The sequence below is a fragment of the Podarcis gaigeae genome, assembly GCF_964106915.1.
Source record: "Podarcis gaigeae genome assembly, chromosome: 6".
Taxonomy (NCBI): Eukaryota; Metazoa; Chordata; class Lepidosauria; order Squamata; family Lacertidae; genus Podarcis; species Podarcis gaigeae.
Window position 1 is genome coordinate 9,485,974 of NC_139682.1, and position 22,526 is coordinate 9,508,499.

At 45.5% G+C, this 22,526-nt stretch overlaps 1 protein-coding gene across 2 annotated transcripts in view; it reads right to left on the reverse strand.

Annotated features, from left to right (window-relative positions):
• NTSR1 (neurotensin receptor 1) overlaps nt 1-21,915 on the reverse strand; it is a 127,129-nt gene extending 105,214 nt beyond the window's left edge. For both annotated transcript variants that reach the window (XR_014565659.1, XM_083744561.1), the window contains exon 1: nt 20,320-21,915. Coding sequence is in view for 1 of the 2 variants with exons in the window: in XM_083744561.1 (XP_083600687.1) it covers nt 20,320-21,009 (690 nt within the window). In the remaining variant the exon portion in view is untranslated. The remainder of the gene's footprint in view (nt 1-20,319) is intronic.
• Nucleotides 21,916-22,526: the final 611 nt, after the last annotated feature.

Sequence of the window (22,526 nt, forward strand, 5' to 3'; positions counted from 1 at the left end):
GTCTTGGCTACAGCAGAAGGCTTTTTCCCCCAAGCCTAATTGCAATGGGTAGGGATGGGAAGGAATTTTGATTCAGCTCACAGCGAAAACCAAATGTGAACTTTCCGAAACAATATGAGAACCAAAACGCAGACATACATCAAAATTCACACATCTCTGAATTTTGCAATGCAGTTCTCTCGCCAAGTTATGTGTACTGGGATCCATGAAATGTCCATAAAAATCAATATCTTATTATATTGGGGTGGCAGTGAAATAAATTGCAGAAATGTATTAGACAAAATTGCATGGAAACATATGTATTCGGGGGGAAATCACACTAAAATGCTAGCCTTTTCCGATGCAGAAATGTTTGGAACTGAATGTAAAATGGGGGAAATTAGAAATGAGGATGGATGGAATGGACAGATCTCTCTATCCCTAGATGTGTTGCCCACATCTCAGCTCCATACCTCTTGCCCTGGTATTTGTTGCTCCTGCCACTAGTTCCTACTGCCTGATTTTTGAAGTTAAACTGGCTGTGTACAAAATAAAAAGTTGGAGGATGTGCTATCATTGCCTACGGGTGCAAATTCTATTTTGTGTTTGTGTGTGTGTTCCTTTGCCACAGCCCATAGAACAGGGCGTTGTTGTTTTGGAAGAAGTTGTTGTTTTATCCAACTATTGTACAGAACAATGCACACTTGTAAATATTTTGTGGTGGTGATGCTGGTTTGGAGAACTGCTTTGCAAAATTTGGAGACATGCAGATTTCAAAGGGCAGCTGCGTTTTGAATGTGCATTAGATAAGTCCACATTAAAATGCTCACTGAATCACTAGTTGCTGACACTTGGGGTGCTGTCCATCCATTAGCCCTGACAGCAAGTAACGTTGACCAGTATTGCTCAGTAAGGAGCAAAATCATAGCCCAGTTGGGAGCATCTTGGTCAGATAAACATCCCTAGGTATTTTAAGGGTACAGTGAAATGAAGGTTGATGAGATTTGTCAAAAGGCTGAAGGCGCCTGCTGGCTAACTGTTGAAATCTGAAGGGATAAGAAACATTATCCCATCACTGCCAGTAGTGAGATTATGCTTCAATCCTAGACACCCTTACCTGGGAGTATGGCTTGCTTCTGATCAGACTACACTGATCATGGTTAATTGATGTCTGTTTTTAACCTTTTTACGATGGGTTTTTATTGTACAGCTTTAGGTTTTATTGCTGTAATCCACTTTGAGATACATTTTATGATATAGCGGCATAGAAACACTTTAATAAAGAAAGAAATAATCTGCAGAAATTTGGAAACAAGTTTGGAATACCCTTTCTAAAAGATAATAATAATAGTAATCGTAGTAGCAGCAGCCATAATAATAATAATAATAATAATAATAATAATAATAATAATAATTATTATTATTTATTACTTGTGCCCCACCCATCTGGCTGGGCCTCCCCAGCCACTCTAGGCAGCTTCCAACAGAATATTAAAAACATGATAAAACATCAAACATTAAAAGCTTCCCTAAACAGGGCTGCCTTCAGATGTTTTCTAAAAGTCAGATAGTTGTTTATTTCCTTGACATTTGGTGGGAGGGTGTTCCACAAGGCGGGTGCTGGACCCTGTGAGTGTTTGTGTGTGTGTTGATTTTTTTATTTGTATCTGCATCTTTAAATTTGCATTTTCAGCAGGGGGTAGTTCCCCACCCCCCACAAAACAACTTTGCCAGAACCTGGGCTTGGGAACAGTGACAATCTTTCAAAAAGAAGGAGAGTTTGGTGCAAGGAACCCCTTCCCCAACACACACACACACAAACACACAGACACACACACACACACACACACACACCCCAATTCTGGAGGCAGAAATACATTTCCCATCGGAATGTAGGGAGCTGCCTAATAGTGAGTCATACCGTTGGTCCACCTATCTCAGATGTTTCTGCATTGGCTGGCAGCATCTCTGCAAGATTTCAAACAGGGATCTCTCTCAGCCCTATGTGGAGATGCTGGGGATTGAACCTGGGACCTTCTACATGCAAGGCAAGTGATCTGCCACTGAGCTATGGTCCTTCCCTTCTCCTATGGCAAGAGCTGTAGCTTACCTTACCTAATAAGGTCTGAGGTCCTCGCCATCACTTCTTGGTCTGAAGCCCTCTCTACCACTTCACACTGCCCACACTTCTTAGGATGGCCAGGGGATGCTACAAGGAGCAAAGAGGGCCTTGCAGCATTGCGAGTGATGCAGGATAATAATAAAATACCGTATTTTTCGCTCTATAGGACGCAGCAGATGATAGGACGCACCTAGTTTGGGGTGGGGAACAAGGGGGAAAAAATTCTGAATCCCAGAAGCCAGAACAGCAAGAGGGATCTGGCTTCTGGGATAGCCTCTTGCTGTTCTGGCTTCTGGGATAGCCGCTGGGATAGCTGGTCTAGCTTTGTGCGAAGCCTCTGCAGGGCACGAGGAGCCTTCATCCCCATGCCCTGCGGAGGCTTCGCGGGGCCATTCAAAAGCCAGAATAGCTAGAGGGAGCGTTGCAGAGTGCTCCCTCTAGCTGTTCTAGCTTCATACAAAGCCTCCGCAGGGCACGGGGAGCCTTCATCCCCGTGCCCTGCGGAGGCTTCTGGGACAGCCCGCGAAGCCTCCGGAGGGCAGCGGGATGAAGGCTGCCTTGGGGAGTCTTTGCGCCGCTAACTCGGAAGCTAGAACAGTGAGACGGAGCACTGCGCAGCACTCCCTCTCCCTGTTCTGGCTTAGCCACGCAGCCTGCATTTGCTCCATAAGACGCACACACATTTTCCCTTACTTTTTAGGAGGGAAAAAGTTTGTCTTATAGAGCAAAAAATACGGTAATAATAGTTTATTATTTATACCCCGCCCATCTGGCTGGGCTTCCCCAGCCACTCTGGGTGGCGTCCAACAAAATATTAAAATACAGCAATGCATCAAACATTATAAGCTTCCCTAAACAGGGCTGCCTTCAGATGTCTTCTAAAAGTCTGGTAGTTGTTGTTCTCTTTGACATCTGGTGGGAGGGCGTTCCACAGGGTGGGTGCACGCGGGATGCATGTTTTTAAAGTAGAAAGAAAAAGCATGCAGAAATCTTCAGACATCTTGCAATGCTAAGTTCAGCGGCAGCACCCGCTCCTCAACGATTTGGGGAAAATTTATTCCGCTTCACCACGAAATCAACAGAGCGCTGCACCCGTTTCACACAGGAAGAAACTCTGGAGAGGATTTTGTTCCAACGTTAAGTGGAACCGCAGACAGGTGTAACTCTAATATTTAATAGTGGTGGCAATTGTTTTGGGTGGCCCTTCAGGAAGGAGTTGCAATGGGATACCCCAAAAGACGAGCCTGTCTGCATGACCTCCCCCTATTCTGTGGTTGTTGTTGGGTTTTGCTTTTTAAAGGAAAGGGCACTCTGCTAGAAATGATTCAAATTGACGTCTAGGTGTAACCTTTCCCCCCTTCCAACAGCTTTTATGCAATGCTCCGAAGTAGGGACGAATTCAGGAAATGATCCAGGAGTCAGGCTTCTAGTCAATTCAGCTTTAATGTTCCAGCCTCTCTGTGGGAGGATGTTGATGGACTGTCTCGCCATTCTCCTGAAATCATTCATTGTGGAATTACAGCCTGCAGCAACCTCAAGTGGTATCACTACCCGCGCTTGATGCCTATGTTACTTTGCAGGAAATGATCCCTTTCTATAAATGGGATCCCCCCCTCCCCCATGTCTCAAAGTTGGAGGGGCATTTCATCTCCTCCATTCCTGCCATGCTTCAGCACACAATAACCCAGGGTCAAAGTGAGGATTGTGCAAGATGCCATCTTGACTGCGAGAACAGAAGGCCAGAGCAGATAGGTCTTTGGTCTGTTCCAGCTGGGCTGTTTTGCTCACAATGCCGTGGGGAGAAAGAGAATAGGAAAGTCTTTTTCCCTCCCTGAAAATCATCCACCAGCCTTGGCCAACCAGTATGGCCAACAGTCAGGGATGGCAAGAGTTGCAATCCAAGAATATAATCTTTTATTGGACTGGGAATTGATGGAGGAAGAAGTGAAAGAAACGATGATTAAATGGTCTCAGGATCTCGGACATACTATCTATCTAGAGCAATGGGAGAAACTCTGGTGAGAAGATATATGATTTACTGCCTCATATACAATTAAAGAAAATTTTGTAAAGATGATCTATAGGTGGTACTTAACGCCAGTTAAGTTGGCAAAGATATATAAATTGAAATCCAATCTCTGTTGGAGATGTGGTGGAGAAATAGGGACAACAATACATATGTGGTGGAGGTGTGAGGAAATAAAGGAATTTTGGATAGTAGTACATGAAGAACTAAAGAGGATGTTGAAAATATCAATAACAAAAAAACCAGAGACCTATCTCCTTGGATTGATAGATGAAGAGATACCATGGGTGGGTGGGGGGGAGAATTTTTCTATATGCAAGTACAGCTGCTAGAATAGTGATTGCTGCTAGGTGGAAGTCACAAACTATACCCACAAAGGAGGAATGGATTTTTAAACTAAATGAGTATTTATTTTTGGCAAAATTAACTGCTACAATAAGAAATCAGCCGATTCAAAAATTAAAAAAGGAGTGGAAATGTTTTGATGAATATATAGCAAAATATTTCTCAAAAAAAGATACGCTAATATGCCTAGATTAAAACGTGAAGTACTGGATGGAAGAAAAATTAGTAGCGAAAGATAATAAGAATATATAGATGATTTGAGAAGACTGTTGAATACAAAGATTATTGCAAATTGTAGAATGTGGAGGAAATCGAGTGGGGGTGGAGGGAAGTGGGAGGAGGGAGAAAAGAATAATATGATGGATTGAGGAAATATAAATGTAAATGTACGGGGGGATGGGGAGGAAATGGTGTTGGCTTTGGTACATTTGTATTGTAATGTAATAGGTGAAAACAAATAAATAATAATGATAAAATAATAATCTGGAGGGCACTGAGCTAAGGAAGCGTGTCCTACATCGACGAAGGCTGTCCTCAATTCCTCCCAGTTCCCTGGCTGTGTGAGCAACGCCATAGAAACCTAGTGCCTGCCTCTATCCAGAGTGAGAGGCCTGAGGTCATTCTGGTCCATGGTGCTCCCCAAAGTACGTCGCTTTTTCAGAGGGAGCCGTCAGGCTGCCTCTCTGCCTCCTTTTAACGCGGCATTTTAAGAAGGCAGCATTTTCAGTAAGTGGGATATATAGGAAATGGGGCAGTGCAAGGAGCCACGTGGAGTCGCAGGAAAGACTGCTGGGAGCAAAACATGCTAAAAGCTGGAAATTCTCTTGGAAGGTTTGTGTCCTCCACCTCAGAAGAGAGGCAGACAGAGAGAAGCACTTTAAACCTAGATTGCCCTGAAGAAGACGAGCAAAACAAACTTGATTTGCTCACACCTTTTGAATTGTCCAGAGCCTTAGGACCTCAGAGGGCTTGGCAAAGGTCTGTTTCAAAGGTGAATGGTGGAAGAGGAACCACACAGAGATGTGACATTACTTTTGTGTGCTTTGTGTGCATTTAACATGCCTGATTTTCTCCATGCAGATAGCAGTCAAGGGAGGGGGGGCATTCACGGTAATGCATGAGAGGGAGAGGGAGTTTATTCTATTTCCTCCATGCTGCAGTCCCAGTGAAAATTGCCCCCCTCCCTGCTATTTGCCCTGGGAGATCAGTTACGATTGGAGCCGATTGCTTTCAAATTGATTGCTTTCAAATTGCTAGGTTGGCAGGAACTGGGACAGAGCAACAGGAACTCACTCCATCATGGAGATTCAAAATGCTGACCTTCTGATTGGCACACCCAAGAGGCTCAGTGGTATACCAATCAAGTCCCTATTCTGTCCCTGTCACCCACCTTCACTTGAACCCAGCCAGGGGTGCTGGGTATATGGGGCACAAGGGGCTCCAGCCCCCCAATATTGAGGGGGTTTCTACTCCTGCCACCAGGCACTCTTCATGTGTCCTAGCCTCTGCCTAGCAGCCCAAGAGCCCAGGAGCCGGGCGACGGCTGGGACGAGCAAGCATTAAGATTGGTTTCTGTGTCATGTGACCGTGCCCCCTCAATGTGGGGGTCAAGTCAGCGCCCCTGAACCCACTGCAGCAGAGGAGGATTTAGGGCAGTTCAACTGCTTTCGCAGCAATGGGTACCGAAACTAGAGGGTGCTACAGGGCCAGGGGCGTAGGAAGGGGGCCCCATGTTCCATCATGGAGGGGGTGACAAATGGTCAAGGAACAAATACTGCCCTACTAGGGCAGTTCATAAAAAAACTTTTTTTAAAAAAATGCCTGCTCCAAAGGTCTTCTCTTATTACACTAGGGATTATATAGCTAGATATGAAATTTCATGCATATCAGTTAATATCTTGACCCTCCTCCACGAAAATAGCTGTTTACTTGGCCATCTTCCTATGTTGTGAAGGCTGAAATTTCAATTCAGTGGAGCACTTACTGTTCCCAACCCTAACCCTTAATTTGATTTTGACATGTTTTTAGGAGGTAATTTAATTATTGTTTGATTTTATACCAATGCTATGTATCCGATGTTAGCCGCCCTGAGCCTGACTTTGGCTGGGGAGGGTGGAATATAAATAAAAGTTTTTTATTATTATTACTTATTATTATTCCTTTGTAAGAAAATATGAGATAATGTAAAACCATTTTTGCAGACAAAAATAAAATATCATTGTGTGTGTATGTGGGGGGTGACAAGAAATTTTCCACATTGGGTACCACCTGACCTTCCTACGCTTCTGTACAGGGCACCATGACTATGACATACTGGATTGAGAAGAATGGAAGGTGAGAGGTGGGATGGGCACAATGGATTTTGGCCTCACATAGGGCACTGCTGAAATCTGAAAGACCAAACTCTGCCCCTGCCTCCACCTCACCGCCCCCCGCCCCGAACTTGCTTGCTGCTGTACAGAGAATCCTGGTGGGCAGAGCTGAGAGAGATTAAACCCACCTCCAGTTTCATCTAACCGGGTCTCTGAAATGCAACACAGGCCAGCATGCTTACTGAGAGTCAAATCTTGCATGGCTGTAGTTTTGCCATTCACTGACCTAGCAGTGACCAGCAGAATTTTCAGCCCAGGAGGACTGTTGCCAAGACTATTTTAGGCATAAGGTCTACTGGTCACAGAATCCAGCTCTATTTGGCACAGAATTTTAGTTTGTCAGGGTATAGCGTGTTTGTTTGTTTGTTTGTTTTAAATTAACAGCAGTCCAAACACGAATGGATGCGGGGTGGCAGACATCCCATAATCAGCCCATCCATGCACTCAGCTCAAACCATGTGGTTCCATTGTTCACACACAGCCTCCGGGTGCTTGGAAGCCAATCATGTCTGAAGGGCACTGTAATGAAAGTGTTCGAGGAAGGGAAGGAGACAATTGAATGGCTGCTTTAAAGATTAAAGCTGGGAATGAGATTTGCTTGGTCTCTTCCACAAGCAGGGACCAGCAAAATTAACTTCTGCCTTTCTGCTTTTGTGCAAACTTCCATGGAAATTGGGGAGGAGGAAAGCATGCGGTTGCAAACTCTATCTGTGCCCCCCCCCAAAATCTCCTTGCTTTTTTTAAAATTCCCTGCCACGGACGGCTTGCAAGAAAAAGCAAATGCTTTATAATCAACAGACACATACACAAAATTATGTAAGAACTGGCGGAGCTCGGTAAGCCAAGTGATTATATAAAGTAGTGAAAGCAAAGACTTATTTAATTTCGATCCAGCCACAAGACGGGCTTCCTGGTGCAATGAGGGTAGGATTAGTCATTCTTGGGAAATGCCATGCACGTTCGGGAAGATAAGCTGCCTTTCTTTTGTGATGTGACACCACACAGCCTTCCCTCGAATAAAAGATTTATGCCACAAGAAAGGCAGAATTCAGATCCACAAGCCTGATTTCTTTCTCACCTTGCTGTTTCTTTTGGTGCTGTTCTCCAACATTTCTATTCAGTTTAAAATGCAGTGCAGGACAGAACCCTCAGCACTAATAATAATAATAATAATAATAATAATAATAATAATTTATTATTTGTACCCCACCCATCTGGTTGGGTTTCCTCAGCCACTCTGGGCGGCTTCCACAAAGACCAAAAATACACTAAGGTATCACACATTAAAAACTTCCCTGAACAGGGCTGCCTTAAGATGTCTTCTGAATGTCAGGTAGTTGTTTATCTCTTTGACATCTGATGGGAGGGCGGGTGCCACTACCGAGAAGGCCCTCTGCGAAGTCCTCCTCAGGCAAAGCGGGGTCCACAGCGGGAAGCTGGGCAAGGACAGGAACTCTGAGGGAAACAGGACTGGATGCTGGCCGAAACAGCTCATCAACGACATTGCTCCCGCAACCTGGGACCGGGCTGACTGGCCTTTATTTTCTCTGAGGCCAAGGGCGGTCCCGGCCCCCAGGAGACCCGCCTCTCTTGGCCTTAAGGCGAGCACTCCTCCTGGGAGAAACCAGTTCCCTTCGCCTCTCTGCCCTGAGCCTCTGCAGTTCAGGAGAGGCTGAAGGGTTACTGGGCCCAGGGAGAGACTCACCTGTAGGCACTGAGTCCTCAAACACCTCTGGAGCCAGAGTGGATTCACCTGGTGCCTGCTCCTGAGGATCCAGCACAGGTGCAGGCGCTTCAGAATCAAGGCCCTGCCCCAGTTCAGCCGGCCCTGGAGGTGGGGACTCCTGTGCAGGCTGGGATTCCTCAGGTTCAGCCTCTGAATCGGATTCCCAGGCCATCACAGAAATAATGGGAGAGGAGGAGGAGGAAGAATAAGCACCAGGGAAGCAACAGCTCAGTGTCTTTAGAAACCATTCCAGATTCCCCCTCTCCCAGAACCCAGCAAGCCTTGAAAGTAGGAGAGCAAAGAGCTCAAAGGCAGAGGGCACTTCTCAGCACCCATAAGTAATACTGCATGAAGGGAGAAAGGGGCGGGTGGAGACTCACTTGGGACAATGCCATTATTCCAAGATGTTGCATTTCCAAGCCTTTCTCTGTGAATATTGAATAAAAAGCAGCTGGTAAGAACTTTTCTTTGTCTTATCCGTTCCTGGCAACCTGCCACAGGGGTTTCTGTACACCCATGTACAGCCCACATCTTCAGCACCTGCATTGGCTGGATGATGCGAGCACCTTCTCTGACGTTCTGATCGCAGGAACAGCAGCCCAGCATTCCCGAGGAATAGGTCCTGGCGCTGTGGACTCACATTTGCTCATGTGAGCACCTCAAAAGCAGCAGAGTAACGGAAGCAAAGCTGTGGAGGTTTTGTTGCATACCTAATCTATTTCATCTAATTAAACAAATAAAAGAACATAACAAACATGTACTAGAGAAGCAGCCATCTCATACTGCCATCTTGTCTCTAGACAGATCAAAGAAAATCAAGACAGTACTAGGGATGGAAACATGGAAGAGTAGTTCCGTCCCTTCCTTTCTCACAGACAGAAAGTAAAACAAACATGATCTGGTGATCTTTGCAATGGGAGGGATGAAAATACTGACAGTATTTTCCCCAAATTGGAAATCAATCAATATCCCAACAGTAAGAGATTGGCAAAGTAAATTATTTGAATAGTCAGAATTGGCAAAATTAACACAAAAAATCAGAGACCAGAAAGAAACAAAGTTTATTAAAGAATGGAAGAAATTCATAACCTATATTGAAGTAGATTTAAAAAATCCAAAGATCACAGTAGGCTTAATCTAACCCTTCGACATACAAAAGTTTTAAAGATAAACTGCGGGGGGAAATGTACTACATAACCCAAAACTGAGGTGGAGGGAAGTCAATAACTTACATGTTTGTCTTTGTCTTTGTTTTTTCTTCTTCTTATAATTAAGTTATGTTGTTCTTATTATTGTTTTTTCCGTGGAGAATTTAATTTCTGTACATATGTGTGTATGAAAATTAATAAAGAGAAATTTAAAAAAGAAAATACTGACATGGGGTTGGATGTTCTGCTATCTGATGCTCAGCATTGCGGGGGTGGGGGGTGGGGGGGTTGGCTTATGGCTCTCCAGATATTGCTAGACTCCTACTCCCATCAGCCCCCACCAGTGTGACCAATGGTCAAAGACATGGGAGTTGTGGTCCAGCAGTGGCGACTACTGCTCCAGCAAATGAGGTGTTTGCTTCTCCTGTGAAAAAAAAAGTACTGGGGCTGTGCTCCCAAATGTATCTGTTGCCCTATGTCACTGCCAGGTTGAGTCCTGGGCATCTACATTTAAAAGCATCTAAAGGCAAGAATTTTGGGGAGGATCCCTGCCTGAGATCATGGAAAGCCTTTGCCAGTCAAAGTAAAATATGCAACTCTGGGCTAGAGGCAGGCTGGTGTGATTCATCGCAAGGAAGGGATGGGAGCCTGTGCCAAGGGATGGAACATCTGAAGTCCGGCCTAACAATTCCACATTTTTGAAAACCATTTGCAGACTGAAATAGAGCTATCCTTTGAAATTTGCTCTTCTCTGAATTTTGCAATGCAACCCATGGGCCAAGTAATATGTACAAAAATGCATAAATTTGGGCAGAGTGTACATTTCTTTAAAAGGCATAGATTAGTGAAAATAGTGAGCAAAAATGCACTATGTCAGGGAGAATTGCTTTGCGATTATTAATTAATCAATCAATTAATTAATTCACCTGAGGATCACAGGGTGGTTTACAATATGAAAACAAAAATAATACCATAGTAACAAACAAAAACAGCAACCCCTCCCAGCACACAGAGTTTAAAAGGCCATAGATTGTTTAATTGGCCAAAGGCTTTGGAGAAGAGGTATATTTTTGACTGGTGTCTAAAGGCATATGGCAAAGGCACCAGGTGAGCCTCCCTGGGGAGGGCATATTAGGGGGAAATGCACAGAAAAGTGTGTATAGTTGTAGGAATTTGATCTAAAACGATGATGAATTTTCATGAGGACTTTTTTAAAAAATGGCCAACTGATGTGGAAATGTGGAGATCTGAGCATAAGATTTTTTTAAATGAGAAATTGATACATTTCTCTCTCCCTACTTGCAGCCCTCTAAGTAATGTTGGACACCAACTCCCATCAACATGGCCAGCAGTCAGATGATGGGCGCAGTAGTTCAAAACATCTGCAGTGGAGGTCCCAGCTTTCCCATCCTCATTGTAAATCATTTTCATATGTCCAGATCTCTCTCTTCTCTGCCACAAAGTCAATGACGGGCCTTGATCAAGTAGCTGTTTGCTCCGCTTGCTTCTGCACACCAAGACAGTCTCAGTTTGAGACCGCAGAATCCGAAATGCAAAGGAAAGGAAGGGAGGCTAGGATGTCTAACTCACCGGGAGGCTGGTGGTTTATTGATCCATGTCAAGTTACCTGGATTACAGGCACTCTATTAAAGTAAAGAGCTGAGGCAATTAAAAGGCAGAAGGAAGAGATCTGCAGGGCTGCACACGAAGGAGGCATAATGATACCAGCCGTCCTGAAAGAACAAGGCAAAACGTCTGTCTAAATCGTGTTCTGTCTCTCCTGTGGGAGACGGAATGCCTCTGGATATTAACTGCTGGGAATCACAACTGGGGAGAGCACAGCCGTACTTGGGTCATACAATCACATGATGAAAGAGTTGTAAGGGTCCCCAAGGCTGATCTAGGCTAACTCCCTGAAATGCAGGAACCACAGCCGAAGACAGACAACTATCCAGCCTCTGCTTAAAAACCTCCAGTGAAGGAGAGCCCCCTTCTGAGGTCCCATAGGCAACTGACTGGACAATTTGTGAGAAATTGATGCTAGACCAGATGGGCTTTTTTCGTATGCTCTTATTTACACAAAAGTTTGTCCCCATTTTACAGGGCGAAACATTAAGGCAACACGGGCCAGGAAAGGCAAACTCGGACAGATTACAGGGTGGGGTGTGACCCAGTGTTCTGGATCATGCCAACTTTAAGAGCTTTTAAGTATGGTCCCCTGACTTCCATTGATGTCACAGCAGGGTTACCCAAATGCATGATAAAAGAAGCATGCTTCTTTTCTGTATTAAGATTGGAGTCACATTTCACATGCACGCCAGAAAAGGTTGGCTTTCAGAGTGTTAAGGAGTATAGCTGATCCACCCTCAGAGTAGCCTATTGCCATTGCTTCTTCGTGATCCAGAGAGTCTGTCCTATGGGATGTGGGACAGAGGCCAATCTTTGGTTGGAGAAAGACTTTAGCCTATGCTTGACATGCAGACAAGCCTTGGCAACAGGTGATGGTAAAGGTACTTAGCCTGGGATGTGAAGAACTGTCAGTCAGAGTAGACCATTTACTCTGGCAAAATCACTACATGAGACCAGAGCAGGGACTGGATAATTTTGCTGTGTGTGTCCCAACATTGGGATGATTGAACTATTCAATCATGCCTGATGCGGAACAGGTATGGAGCAGAATTATTCCTTCCTATGGAATGGGGCAGATCCAGAGCAGTAAATCACACAGAAACGCAGCAAGCATTACTGAATTCATTTTCCGTAGCGCATTCATATCCCCCAGCACAGAGACTGCATTCCCACTCCCCACTTTACAGCTCCCCGAAGTTGCTGCTGCTTTTTTAAACAGAACAGCCTCAAGCTACCAAGACGCCAAATTCTCCTTTGAAAATGGTACTTGGGAGACAGCCACCCTTTGTGCCTTCAGTGCTATTCTTTTGCCTCGCAAGAATCCAGCTCATTTCAAAGTGGCTTTTTTTTTTAGTTTTCTTTTGCTGTTGTTGCAACCACGGTCTGTTGCCATAGAGCGTGGATCTGACAATGTAAGCAGAGAAATGTAATTTCGAGGCGGGAAGGAAGTAGGATGCTTGTTTAACCCGAAGTCTCTTGACATTTTCCTAACAAGAGAAAGAATAACTTAAAGGGATGAAAGGAGGGAGGGAGAGCAGGTGGGTTCCTTTCTAGCTGTTTTTAACTCCTATCCAAAGGAGGAAATAGCATTAGACCAGATCCATGGAGTCAAGCAGCTGAGTAGCATCCAATAGCTGTTTCTGACGTTCCCTGTTTGGAGCACATGCTTTCAATCCTTGTTTAGTTAACCAAAGCTAGAAATAACCTCGTTTAGTTAACCCGTGCCACTCTCCTCAACCTCCACATGTCAGCCTGGCTTTCCCCTAGAGAGGCAATGCAAGCAGAGAGCATGTGTGGGATCTGAACACACAGTGAGGAACCTCTACCTTCCCCTGTACCCCAAGGATTTGCTAATACAGTGGTACCTCGGGTTAAGAACTTAATTCGTTCTGGAGGTCCATTCTTAACCTGAAACTGTTCTTAACCTGAAGCACCACTTTAGCTAATGGGGCCTCCCGCTGCTGCCACACGATTTCTGTTCTCATCCAGAACCAAAGTTCTTAACCCGAGGTACTATTTCTGGGTTAGTGGAGTCTGTAACCTGAAGCGTCTGTAACCCGAGGTACCACTGTAATAACAGAAAACCCTGCTGGATCAGGCTGATGACCCACACGGTCCAGCATTCTGTGCTCCCATTGGCCAACCAGAGCCTTAATGTTAAGTTGTCCAAAGTTTTCCAATTCCAAGTGACAAGCTGTTGAGCAGCCACTAACAGAGATAACCTATCAGTTCTTTGTAAAGTAAGCTTTTCCGCTCTTCGTCAGAAAGGGACAACAACCCCAGTTGTGGATTCCGCAACCCTTATTGTTGAGTGATCTCCCTTATCTCTTTGAAAACCAGAGTGCAGAACTTTGATGCCTCGTCACAAGATGACCACATGTCATAAAAGGTATCCTTGATCCTAAAACCCCACTATATTTAGGTGAGACTTGAGAGCTGATATTGGACTCATCTACATTTTTTAAAAAAGCGTTATAACACTGTGACGCAAGATGGCACTGTAGAGTTTGATCCTTCAGCAACATGATTTCCCATTATAAGTTTTATGTGTTTTCCTGATTATTATTTTTTTATGTGTCTAGATCCAGCCCTTGTTACATCTGCCTGGTGTTAAATGGATTCATTTCAGTATGTTTCCATCAATTCTTGCTGATAGGAATCTTAGTGTTATTTTGTGTCTGTATTTTTCACCATTCTCCTAAGCCAATCTCAGCACTCAAATCTTCCTCCTAAATTCTTTTCAGTGCTATACCAGGTGACTGCTCTGCTTTTGCTTTGGGCGCCTTCGTTTATCTCTCTCTCACAACACTGATCCTGCCTCCCCTTACTGACTCTGCTACACATGCCATTTCTCATTTCTCACTGACTTACGGGAACCCATGAGGAATGGTTGAAAGACCTGGGTGTGTTTAGCTTGGAGAAGAGAAGGTGAAATGGAGACACGATTTCTGTCTTCAAGTACCTGAAGGGCTGTCAAAAGCATGAAGCAAGTCAAATGGCCCTTCTTCCTAGGAGGGTTCACCTACCATTAAGCTTAAATCTGCTTTCCTGCAATTTGCATCTCTTTATTCTAGTCCCATTGTCTGGCGCAATATAGAACAAGCAAGTCTTAGTGGAGTGTCCTTTTCTTGGCGGTCTTTTCAACATAGATTGGGTGGGGCATTTGTCTGAGAAGCTGTAGCTCCCAGATTCCTGAGCAGGGAGGGTAAGATTGGATGATACCCAAGAACTTTCCCCATCTTAAATTCTATAATAATTCCACCTCCATTCTTCTCTCATGTGCCTCATTTTGGTCTAGGTTTTTATCTTGAAATTTTATCTATTGCTCTACTATTCTTTATCATGTTATGGATGATTTGCACCAACAGTAATTTGTGAAGAAGGAACTTTGGAATCAGAAGGGTTGCAGATTTCAATGCAGATTTTTAATGAGGGAGTAGATATCGCTCATTTGAACTGCACTCACAACTGTAATTTACTGCACAGAATGCCCCCAGGTCGCATTTGTTCACAAAATACGTCCGGCAGTAAAGAGCTCCCTGGAGCATTTAAAGACTATTGCAGAGGCTTCCTGCTCCAATAGTTTAAAATGTTCCCAGTGGCATTCTTACTGCAGGAAACATGTGAGCACAGTTCCTGGAGTAAATCTGCTATTACTCCTTGCTTCAGTCATGGGGAGAGATATACCTCTGCCTTCTTTCTGAAGCGAGGGCAGGCAAAGCTTTATTATTTATTAGTTATTTAAGGCAGCACATATGATCACTTCCTCCCCTATGTTATTCCCACAACAACTCTGTGAAGCAGACCAGGCTTAGTGACTGGACCCCTAAGCGACATGGCTAGGAGGTGTTGTAAATAAAAATATGCCCTTTTCCCTTATGGGGTATCCAAGAGCCCATATAGAGTCCTTGCATAGGTTCCCTATTGGTAGGAGAAAATAACAGAGGCCAACCAGAGAATATTGAGAAGCAAAGCAGCTAGTAAGCTTGATCTTTATTGATCTGTTGCAAAAGGGTACTCCCCTCACACGCAGGAGAGGAAGAGGACCCCCAAAATTGCTGTGCAAGGGCTTATAAAGACTTTGAAATTCCCCTTCTGTAGATCAAGACCACCCCCAGAAACATTATGCATACATCACAGAAGGGGTGTAACCTAAGACCACCCCTCAGATACATCCCACCAACATCACAGAAATTTAAATGTTGTTTTTCTCTTGTCACAGTTTATCTCCTGTCGCTTTGTTTATTTCCTGTCTGGCAGGTTACTTGATTTGATTTCTTGGGGAGCCTGGGCAGTCTTGTTATGATAAGGCTCACACCCTTATTCAAACACAGATTAAGACAGGATTTGTGAAGGAAGAGACAATGGGGAAGCTTTTCCATTTTGACCATGCAGAGAAATATTTGCTCAGTTTAGGAATCAAAATGGTTCCAGGTTGGCTTTCCTGTGCTGATCTATGTACGTGTGGTTATGAACGTTGCCATATATCTAAGACCATAAAATTCCTATGACAGAGGGGAGTTGAACTGGAGTCCCCTCAGCCCTAGTTAGGGATGAGGGTAAAGAACACATTTAAAGGCAAATCCATCCAATTTGCTGTTTCCTGAAACAACCCTTGAACCGAAACACAACCATCCTTCAAACACTCCAATTTTTGCATTGTGGTTCTCCCACCGAGTTGTTGGTATCCGTCTTTCTCAAAAGACAACGGAGTATGCCTCCAGGTATGGGAGGGTCAAACCGTTTCATCAGCAGCACCAAAATGCCCTCTTTGGGGTACAACCCTGGGCAGTGTGTGTGGAGGTCCTGGGCTGCCCAGATGACAAGATGTCCCTCTCGGCCTCACTGTTGCAATCCAAAGGAAAGCAGAGCAAGACGTTTGGCACCAGCTTTGCTGCATGAGTTGCAGCAAGGCAACTCATGCAGCAAGCAAGGCATCATTCAACCACCTTACGGACTCCAGATTTGTGTACGGTTGACTCCTTAGCATCTTCTTCACCCAAAGATGAAGGTTTAGGATCAGAGTTTCCCTTCCCCATCTGCCCCTCACTTCCCTCTACAGCATGTGCAGACAGGGGTGGAGAAAGGGGCTGTGGTGGGTGCAGTCTGCCCCGGGTGTCACCACTGAGGGGTGTGTGTGACAAAATGCCTGGCAGCACGCACCACAGGGCCTGCAGCACGCCTGAGCCATACGTCTCTCCTGGGAGAGACCCAGTGGCTTGGGCATGCGCAGACTCCACACTGCCCAAATGGTCCATCTGCCGCCTCCTTCCCAGCTGTAGGGGGCTGAGTGGAAGGAGGCAGGCAGACTCCGGAGACCCCGCAGTGCAGCTCACGCCACCCCTGGGTACACTGCTCCAGGCACCCGAGCAGCTTCGTCTGCCACTGCATGCAGAAACTTCTTTCTTGACCATTGCAACCACTATTGCTCTCCTCTGCTCATCCTGTCTTCTGAATGCAAGTCCCTAACTCAGCAGGGGTTGATACCCATTGGCTACCCTCACCTGGTTTAGCCAGCCCCGTCAGAGAAGGTTTCCTGGGGTGTGGCTATTTTCACATGCTGGCTGCTTCTAGTAGCCACAGATGAGAGCTGAGTGCAGGTTGGGGACCAAAGGTGGACAAACTACCTCAGAAGGAGCACAACAACCAGGTTCACTCTAGTTCAGGCAAACACATAGTTCCTCTTTGAATCGCCTGTATTCCCAGAAAATCTGCATTCTTGAATGTTAGTCATGAAACTCCCCCCCGCCCCCCCCCCCAAAAGCCGCAAGAGGGATATCCCTCTGCACATGCTTATTACTGGCTGGAAGAACAAGAGGACAAGTAAAGGGTGTAATTATAGCCATGGAACTTTTCTCAGTTTAGGCACAACCTGCGTACAACGGAAAGCCCCACTGAATGACTGGGGTTCTGAATCATATAGGAAGCCTTTCTCAACTTCCATAGGAGAAAAAGTGGTGGCCAATCTCCAGGAATCTTATCCCAGCACAGAGTACTAGGAGACATCTGTGCTCCTGAGAAGTGATTCATTGGAGCAGTCCCCACCTCTAGCTATCTATCCTCTGTGGCACTTCATGGGATAGTGCATAGGAATCTGACTTCTACTGAGTCATACCACAGGTCTATCAAGTTCAGTATCATCTACAATGAATGGCAGTGGCTCTCCAGGGTCTCAGGCAAAGTTTTTTTGCCCAGCCCTAGCTAGTGATGTCATGGATTGAACTTGGAACCTCAGGGTGGCTAACGCAGCTCAGAACCCCTACCTTGCTGTATTCATGTTTTAAAAAAGGAGACAAAAATGTGTCCTTTTTCACACCTACTGACTTCCACAATTACTTTAGGTCAGGTAGTGTGCTCCTAGTGGGACGCAGGTGGTGCTGCGGGTTAAACCACAGAGCCTAGGACTTGCCAATCAGAAGGTCGGCGGTTCGAATCCCCGCGACGGGGTGAGCTCCTGTTGCTCGGTCCCAGCTCCTGCCAACCTAGCAGTTCGAAAGCATGTCAAAGTGCAAGTAGATAAATAGGTACCACTCCAGCAGGAAGGTAAACAGTGTTTCTGCGCGCTGCTCTGGTTCACCAGAAGCGGCTTAGTCATGCTGGCCACATGACCTGGAAGCTGTACACCGGCTCCCTTGGCCAATAAAGTGAGATGAGCGCCGCAACCCCAGAGTAGGCCACGACTGGACCTAATAGTCAGGGGTCCCTTTACCTTTACCTTTAGTGTGCTCCTAAGTAATGTGTTCCTACAGACGCATGGAACAAAATTTATTCTGCCTTGATTTTGGAGAAGGATGTTGCTCCTTGACTTTCTTTGGCATCCCCTCTGGGCCTGGGATACATTGCTAGGACAGGAAACCGCCTTTGTTCTCCTACGGATCTGCGAGACATTTAGTCCTGAAGTGCTTCCTTTTAGAAACAAGGGTCATTTTGTTGCTTTTCTTTCTTTTTTCCATTTTGCAGCTGGCTAAAAGCAATGCTACTTGTTTGACACTGATATTGATTCAAAGTTTGCTTGCACTTAAATTCATGCCTGGGTAAACTTTAAGAACACATGCAGCATTCCTCCCATCCACCGTGACATCGAAATAAACCTCCACTCTGTAGGCTCCATCCACAAACCCATCTGAGCACAGTGTTTTGGCAAAATTCAACTCCCTTAGACCCAAGAACCCAAGCTCCACTTGTTTTGTAATTAGAGGCATAAGTTTCCCACACATCAGCCCCTCTCAGCATTGGTGAGCATTGCACAAATCGCTGGTGTGTGTTTGGTGGGAGCACCAATTACACTCTGGAACACATAGCACACCTTTCTGAAGCTGAAATGCGCTGCCAGATCCACAAACCACTTAAGCCTTCTTGAAGTCAGGATGCATGTGCCAATCAATGATTAAGTCGCTCAACCTAAAGCGTTGAAGTCAAAGGATGCTACTCTATCCAGGCTTGCATACTTCTAATAAACATGAATGGCCTTTGCCTGTAAGACTGTAAGGGTATCCACAGTTAGCTCAAAGCTAATTTTAGGAATGCACTGAAATCACTTCTATGGAAAAACACAGCATTTTGGGTTGCACATTGCAGTCCTATGCAAAGTTCCCAGTGAAGCCCCAATTACTTAATTTCCCGTTCATAGTAATGGGGTGCAGCTCTCAGCTGTTAATGTTTTCTCACATCCACTTGCCAGCCCAAATGCCTTGGTTTGTCCTCGTTATGTTATCCACCATCAGGAACACTGGCACACATTTAGGAACGTGTGTGCCCCTTCTAGGAACAAGCCAATAAAACACTACACAGCTGAACAGTAGCCCTGGTGGCATTTCTCAACAATGTGGCATTTTATCTCAGCATGCAGCCGTGCAAATGATTCTTCTGCACATGTACTGGTTTGCTTCACTATGAATTAACATGGAACTCCACACTCTTCTGTTCCAGTCCATTATACCTGTGAGCAACTTCAGGGAATGTTTTAGCATGTTTTGCACACTTAATAACCATGGAAAGCCAGGGCCTCCCTCATAACCAGGCAAGTGTGTATTATGTGTGCAAGCTCAGAAAAGAAAAGAAAAGAAAAGGTACAATACGTCAATTGGGCAAAAGCTTGCGTTTCTTGAGAAGCTCTACTTTCCTTTTTGTTTAAAAGCAAGTTTCTAGTCCCCATTGTTGAGTGAATTTTTTTGTAACATATTGGGAAATCCCAAGACCCCAGTGAGTTCCTGAATAAGATTTCCAGGGGTCAGAGAATGAATTTCAGTGCCCTAGCTAGATAACTCCTTGCCTCTTGAGCAGCAAAAGCAGAATAAATTAAAACTAAATAGTAAACATTTCAGACTTAATCGTCTAAATAATAAAGAGAAATCATTCAAATCGGCTGGATTTGTACAGTTTATACAGTTTGCAGAGCTCAGCTTCCCATTTCATTGGGGCAGACAGCACTCAGCTTTGCTTTTGAATCTTAGGACAGTTTCACACATTACGCAGGCAACAAACCTGGGTTTGCAGGTGAGCATTCTTGCAGTGTGGAGCCCGGAGCCAAACTCCACCAGCTCACAATTGCACATGTGGGACTCATGTGTGTTTGTTGCATGTACACTACACTTTCCTAAAAACCGTAGGTGTTCCTTTACACCGTGTCATGTGGGAAACAGCCTTTATAGAATTGCAAGCAGCTCTCTTGCAAAGTTCAGCAAGCTTGCTGGCTTCGGTCATCTGGGAGCAGTGGCACGCAAGGACTCCCGATGAGAGAGCAACACGAGGAACTGAGCGTGCTCGAGAGAGAGAGAGAGCTTCTGTCATCTGCTGTGACAGGGGAAAGCTTATGGCTTTATAGGAAAATGAGCGTCTGCTTGCTATGTTTTCATTTTTTCCCCCCTAAGTCACTAACTAATCCCTGATCTCTAGGTATTAAACATAGCTAGAGCCGGGTGCAGTTTAGACAAGCTGCCAGCAGCAATAGAAAACAAAGCATAGAAACTGACCTGGATGACAACTTTCAGCGTGGATGCTTCTACTATCTGGGTGCAGATCACGGTGCCTGGATCTTGCTTGTATACCTCTCCCATGGTCAAGATCATCGGAATGGCCAGCAGGAATGAGGCGACCCAGATGCAGCTGATGAATTTTTTGGTCCTGCTCCTGGACATGATGCTCTTGGCTTTGAAAGGGTGGCAGATGGCCATATATCTTTCGACACTGAGGCTGGCGATGTTGAGGGCAGTGGCATAGGTGCAGGCGTCCCTCAGGAAGTAGTAGCCCTTGCAGATGTCGTTGCCGAAAGCCCAGGGGTGATGGACCCAGATGAAGTTGTAGAGTTCGATGGGCATGCAGAGGAGGAAGATGAGCAGGTCGGAGAACGCCAGGCTGGCCAGGTGGTAATGGACCGTGCTTTGCAGGTTCTGCAGGGACTTTTTCTGCACCAGGGTGTAGGCGGTGATGGAGTTGCCAATGGTCCCCACCAGGAAGAGCACCAAATAGATGATGGTGACCATGACTTTGGAGTAGATGTCCGTGTTCACGTCCAGGTCCTCCTCATTGGGCACCTTGGACCCAAGTTCTGAACCATTGGAGACATTCCCAGCTGAAGGCAGCGCGTAGTTGGTGGGCAGCAAGTGAAACTGACCCATAAGGTATCCCAGCTGGTAGAGCGAAGAAGTTGTGTTAAGGTGCATGTCGGCTCTCCTCGCAGAGCAGAAGGCTTCCTGGAACGTCGCTGAGGATGCTTGCTTTAAGGATGCTTTCCAGCCCCGAGTGGTACCCAGCTTTGAGGGAGGCTGCCTGGAAACTGTCGTCTGAGCGGAGGGTGTGACTGGTGCTGCTTGCTGCCAAGCAGCGAGAGTGCAAACCCAAAGTGGAAACTTGTCTCGTTTTGCAATGTGCTGGAGAGGAGGAGCCTGCTGACAAGCCTCTCTCTGTGTGTATAAGAGAGAGGAAGGGGAGAGCAGTTGGAAGCAGCCTGCCACTGAGACGGCTCCAGAAAAAGCATGCAGCAGTTTTCACTTGCGAGCCCAGAGCCAGGCAGCAGGCAGCTCTCGTGTCTTTTCCCCTCTGACTCTCCTCCCCCCATCCCTGGCTCTTTGTGCGTGCCTCGTTCTTTAGGCTCCTGCACTCTCCAGATGCGAATAGCGCTAATGTGGTTTAGCAGGACAATAATCTCTCTCTCTCTCATTCCCCAGGATGAGCAAGCGAGTGAGAGAGACTGAGCTGTTCTCCCGGCCATGTATACATTATATGTGTAAGTAAGGAAGGGGAGAAATTTATATTTTGTTCTCCTTGTAATGTGAAGCTACTGAATTTGCACACCTCAAATTGCTACGCCAAGAGAAGTGCAGCGATCCTTTGACATTTGCACTTCCTCTGAATTTTGCAATGTGCTCCTCCAGTGGAACAGTGTCTACAAAAAGGAATACATATGCACAGAAATGATACATCAGTAACATGTAGAAAGGGACTATTTTCGGGGAGATGTGTGTATTATTCAAACTGCATGAAATAATGTGTTCGTAGGAGAAATTGACTTTAAAATGCTTGCGAATTTTTGCAGGAATTAAAGAAGGAAAGGGAAAAAACACACACTGTGAGTTGCTGCAGAAATCTGAACTGAATTCATGACTGGAAAAATGAGAAACTGAGGGAAACCAAAATCGACAGATTCATCCATCCCTTTGTGTAAATCAAATTGGCAGAAAGCTGGCCAATATTTTCCTTATAGGGCTCTCTCCCCCTTTCATCTTCCCCATCTTCAAAACCTCTGAATATTTATAAGGGGGGGGGGTGTCTCCTTTACATTTCCCTCTTGTACACCAGTGTTTGCATATTTTTCAGCTTTATGGATTTCATAACGAGTTAGATATATCATTTATGAAGACTATCATGAGAGGTTAGAAATCATTCCAGCTCCCTGGCATTTCTTCCACAGGGATCCAAGTAGTGGAAACAGGTTGATACACGGTGTGGAGTCTTCCTTCTCCAATACACTTTCTTTTGTAGAGAAACCTGCAGTTGCTGTTTGACTTCAACTCCCATCAGCCCCAGCCAGCCTGGCCAATTGACAGAGACGATGGTGGTTGCAGTCCAACAGCTTCTGGACGGCTACAGGTTCCCTATCAGTGCTGGATGAATTTTTCATATTCCCTGTCTAATGGATCACCATTTTGGGCTCCCCTGAAGCAGGGCACACTCAAGCCAT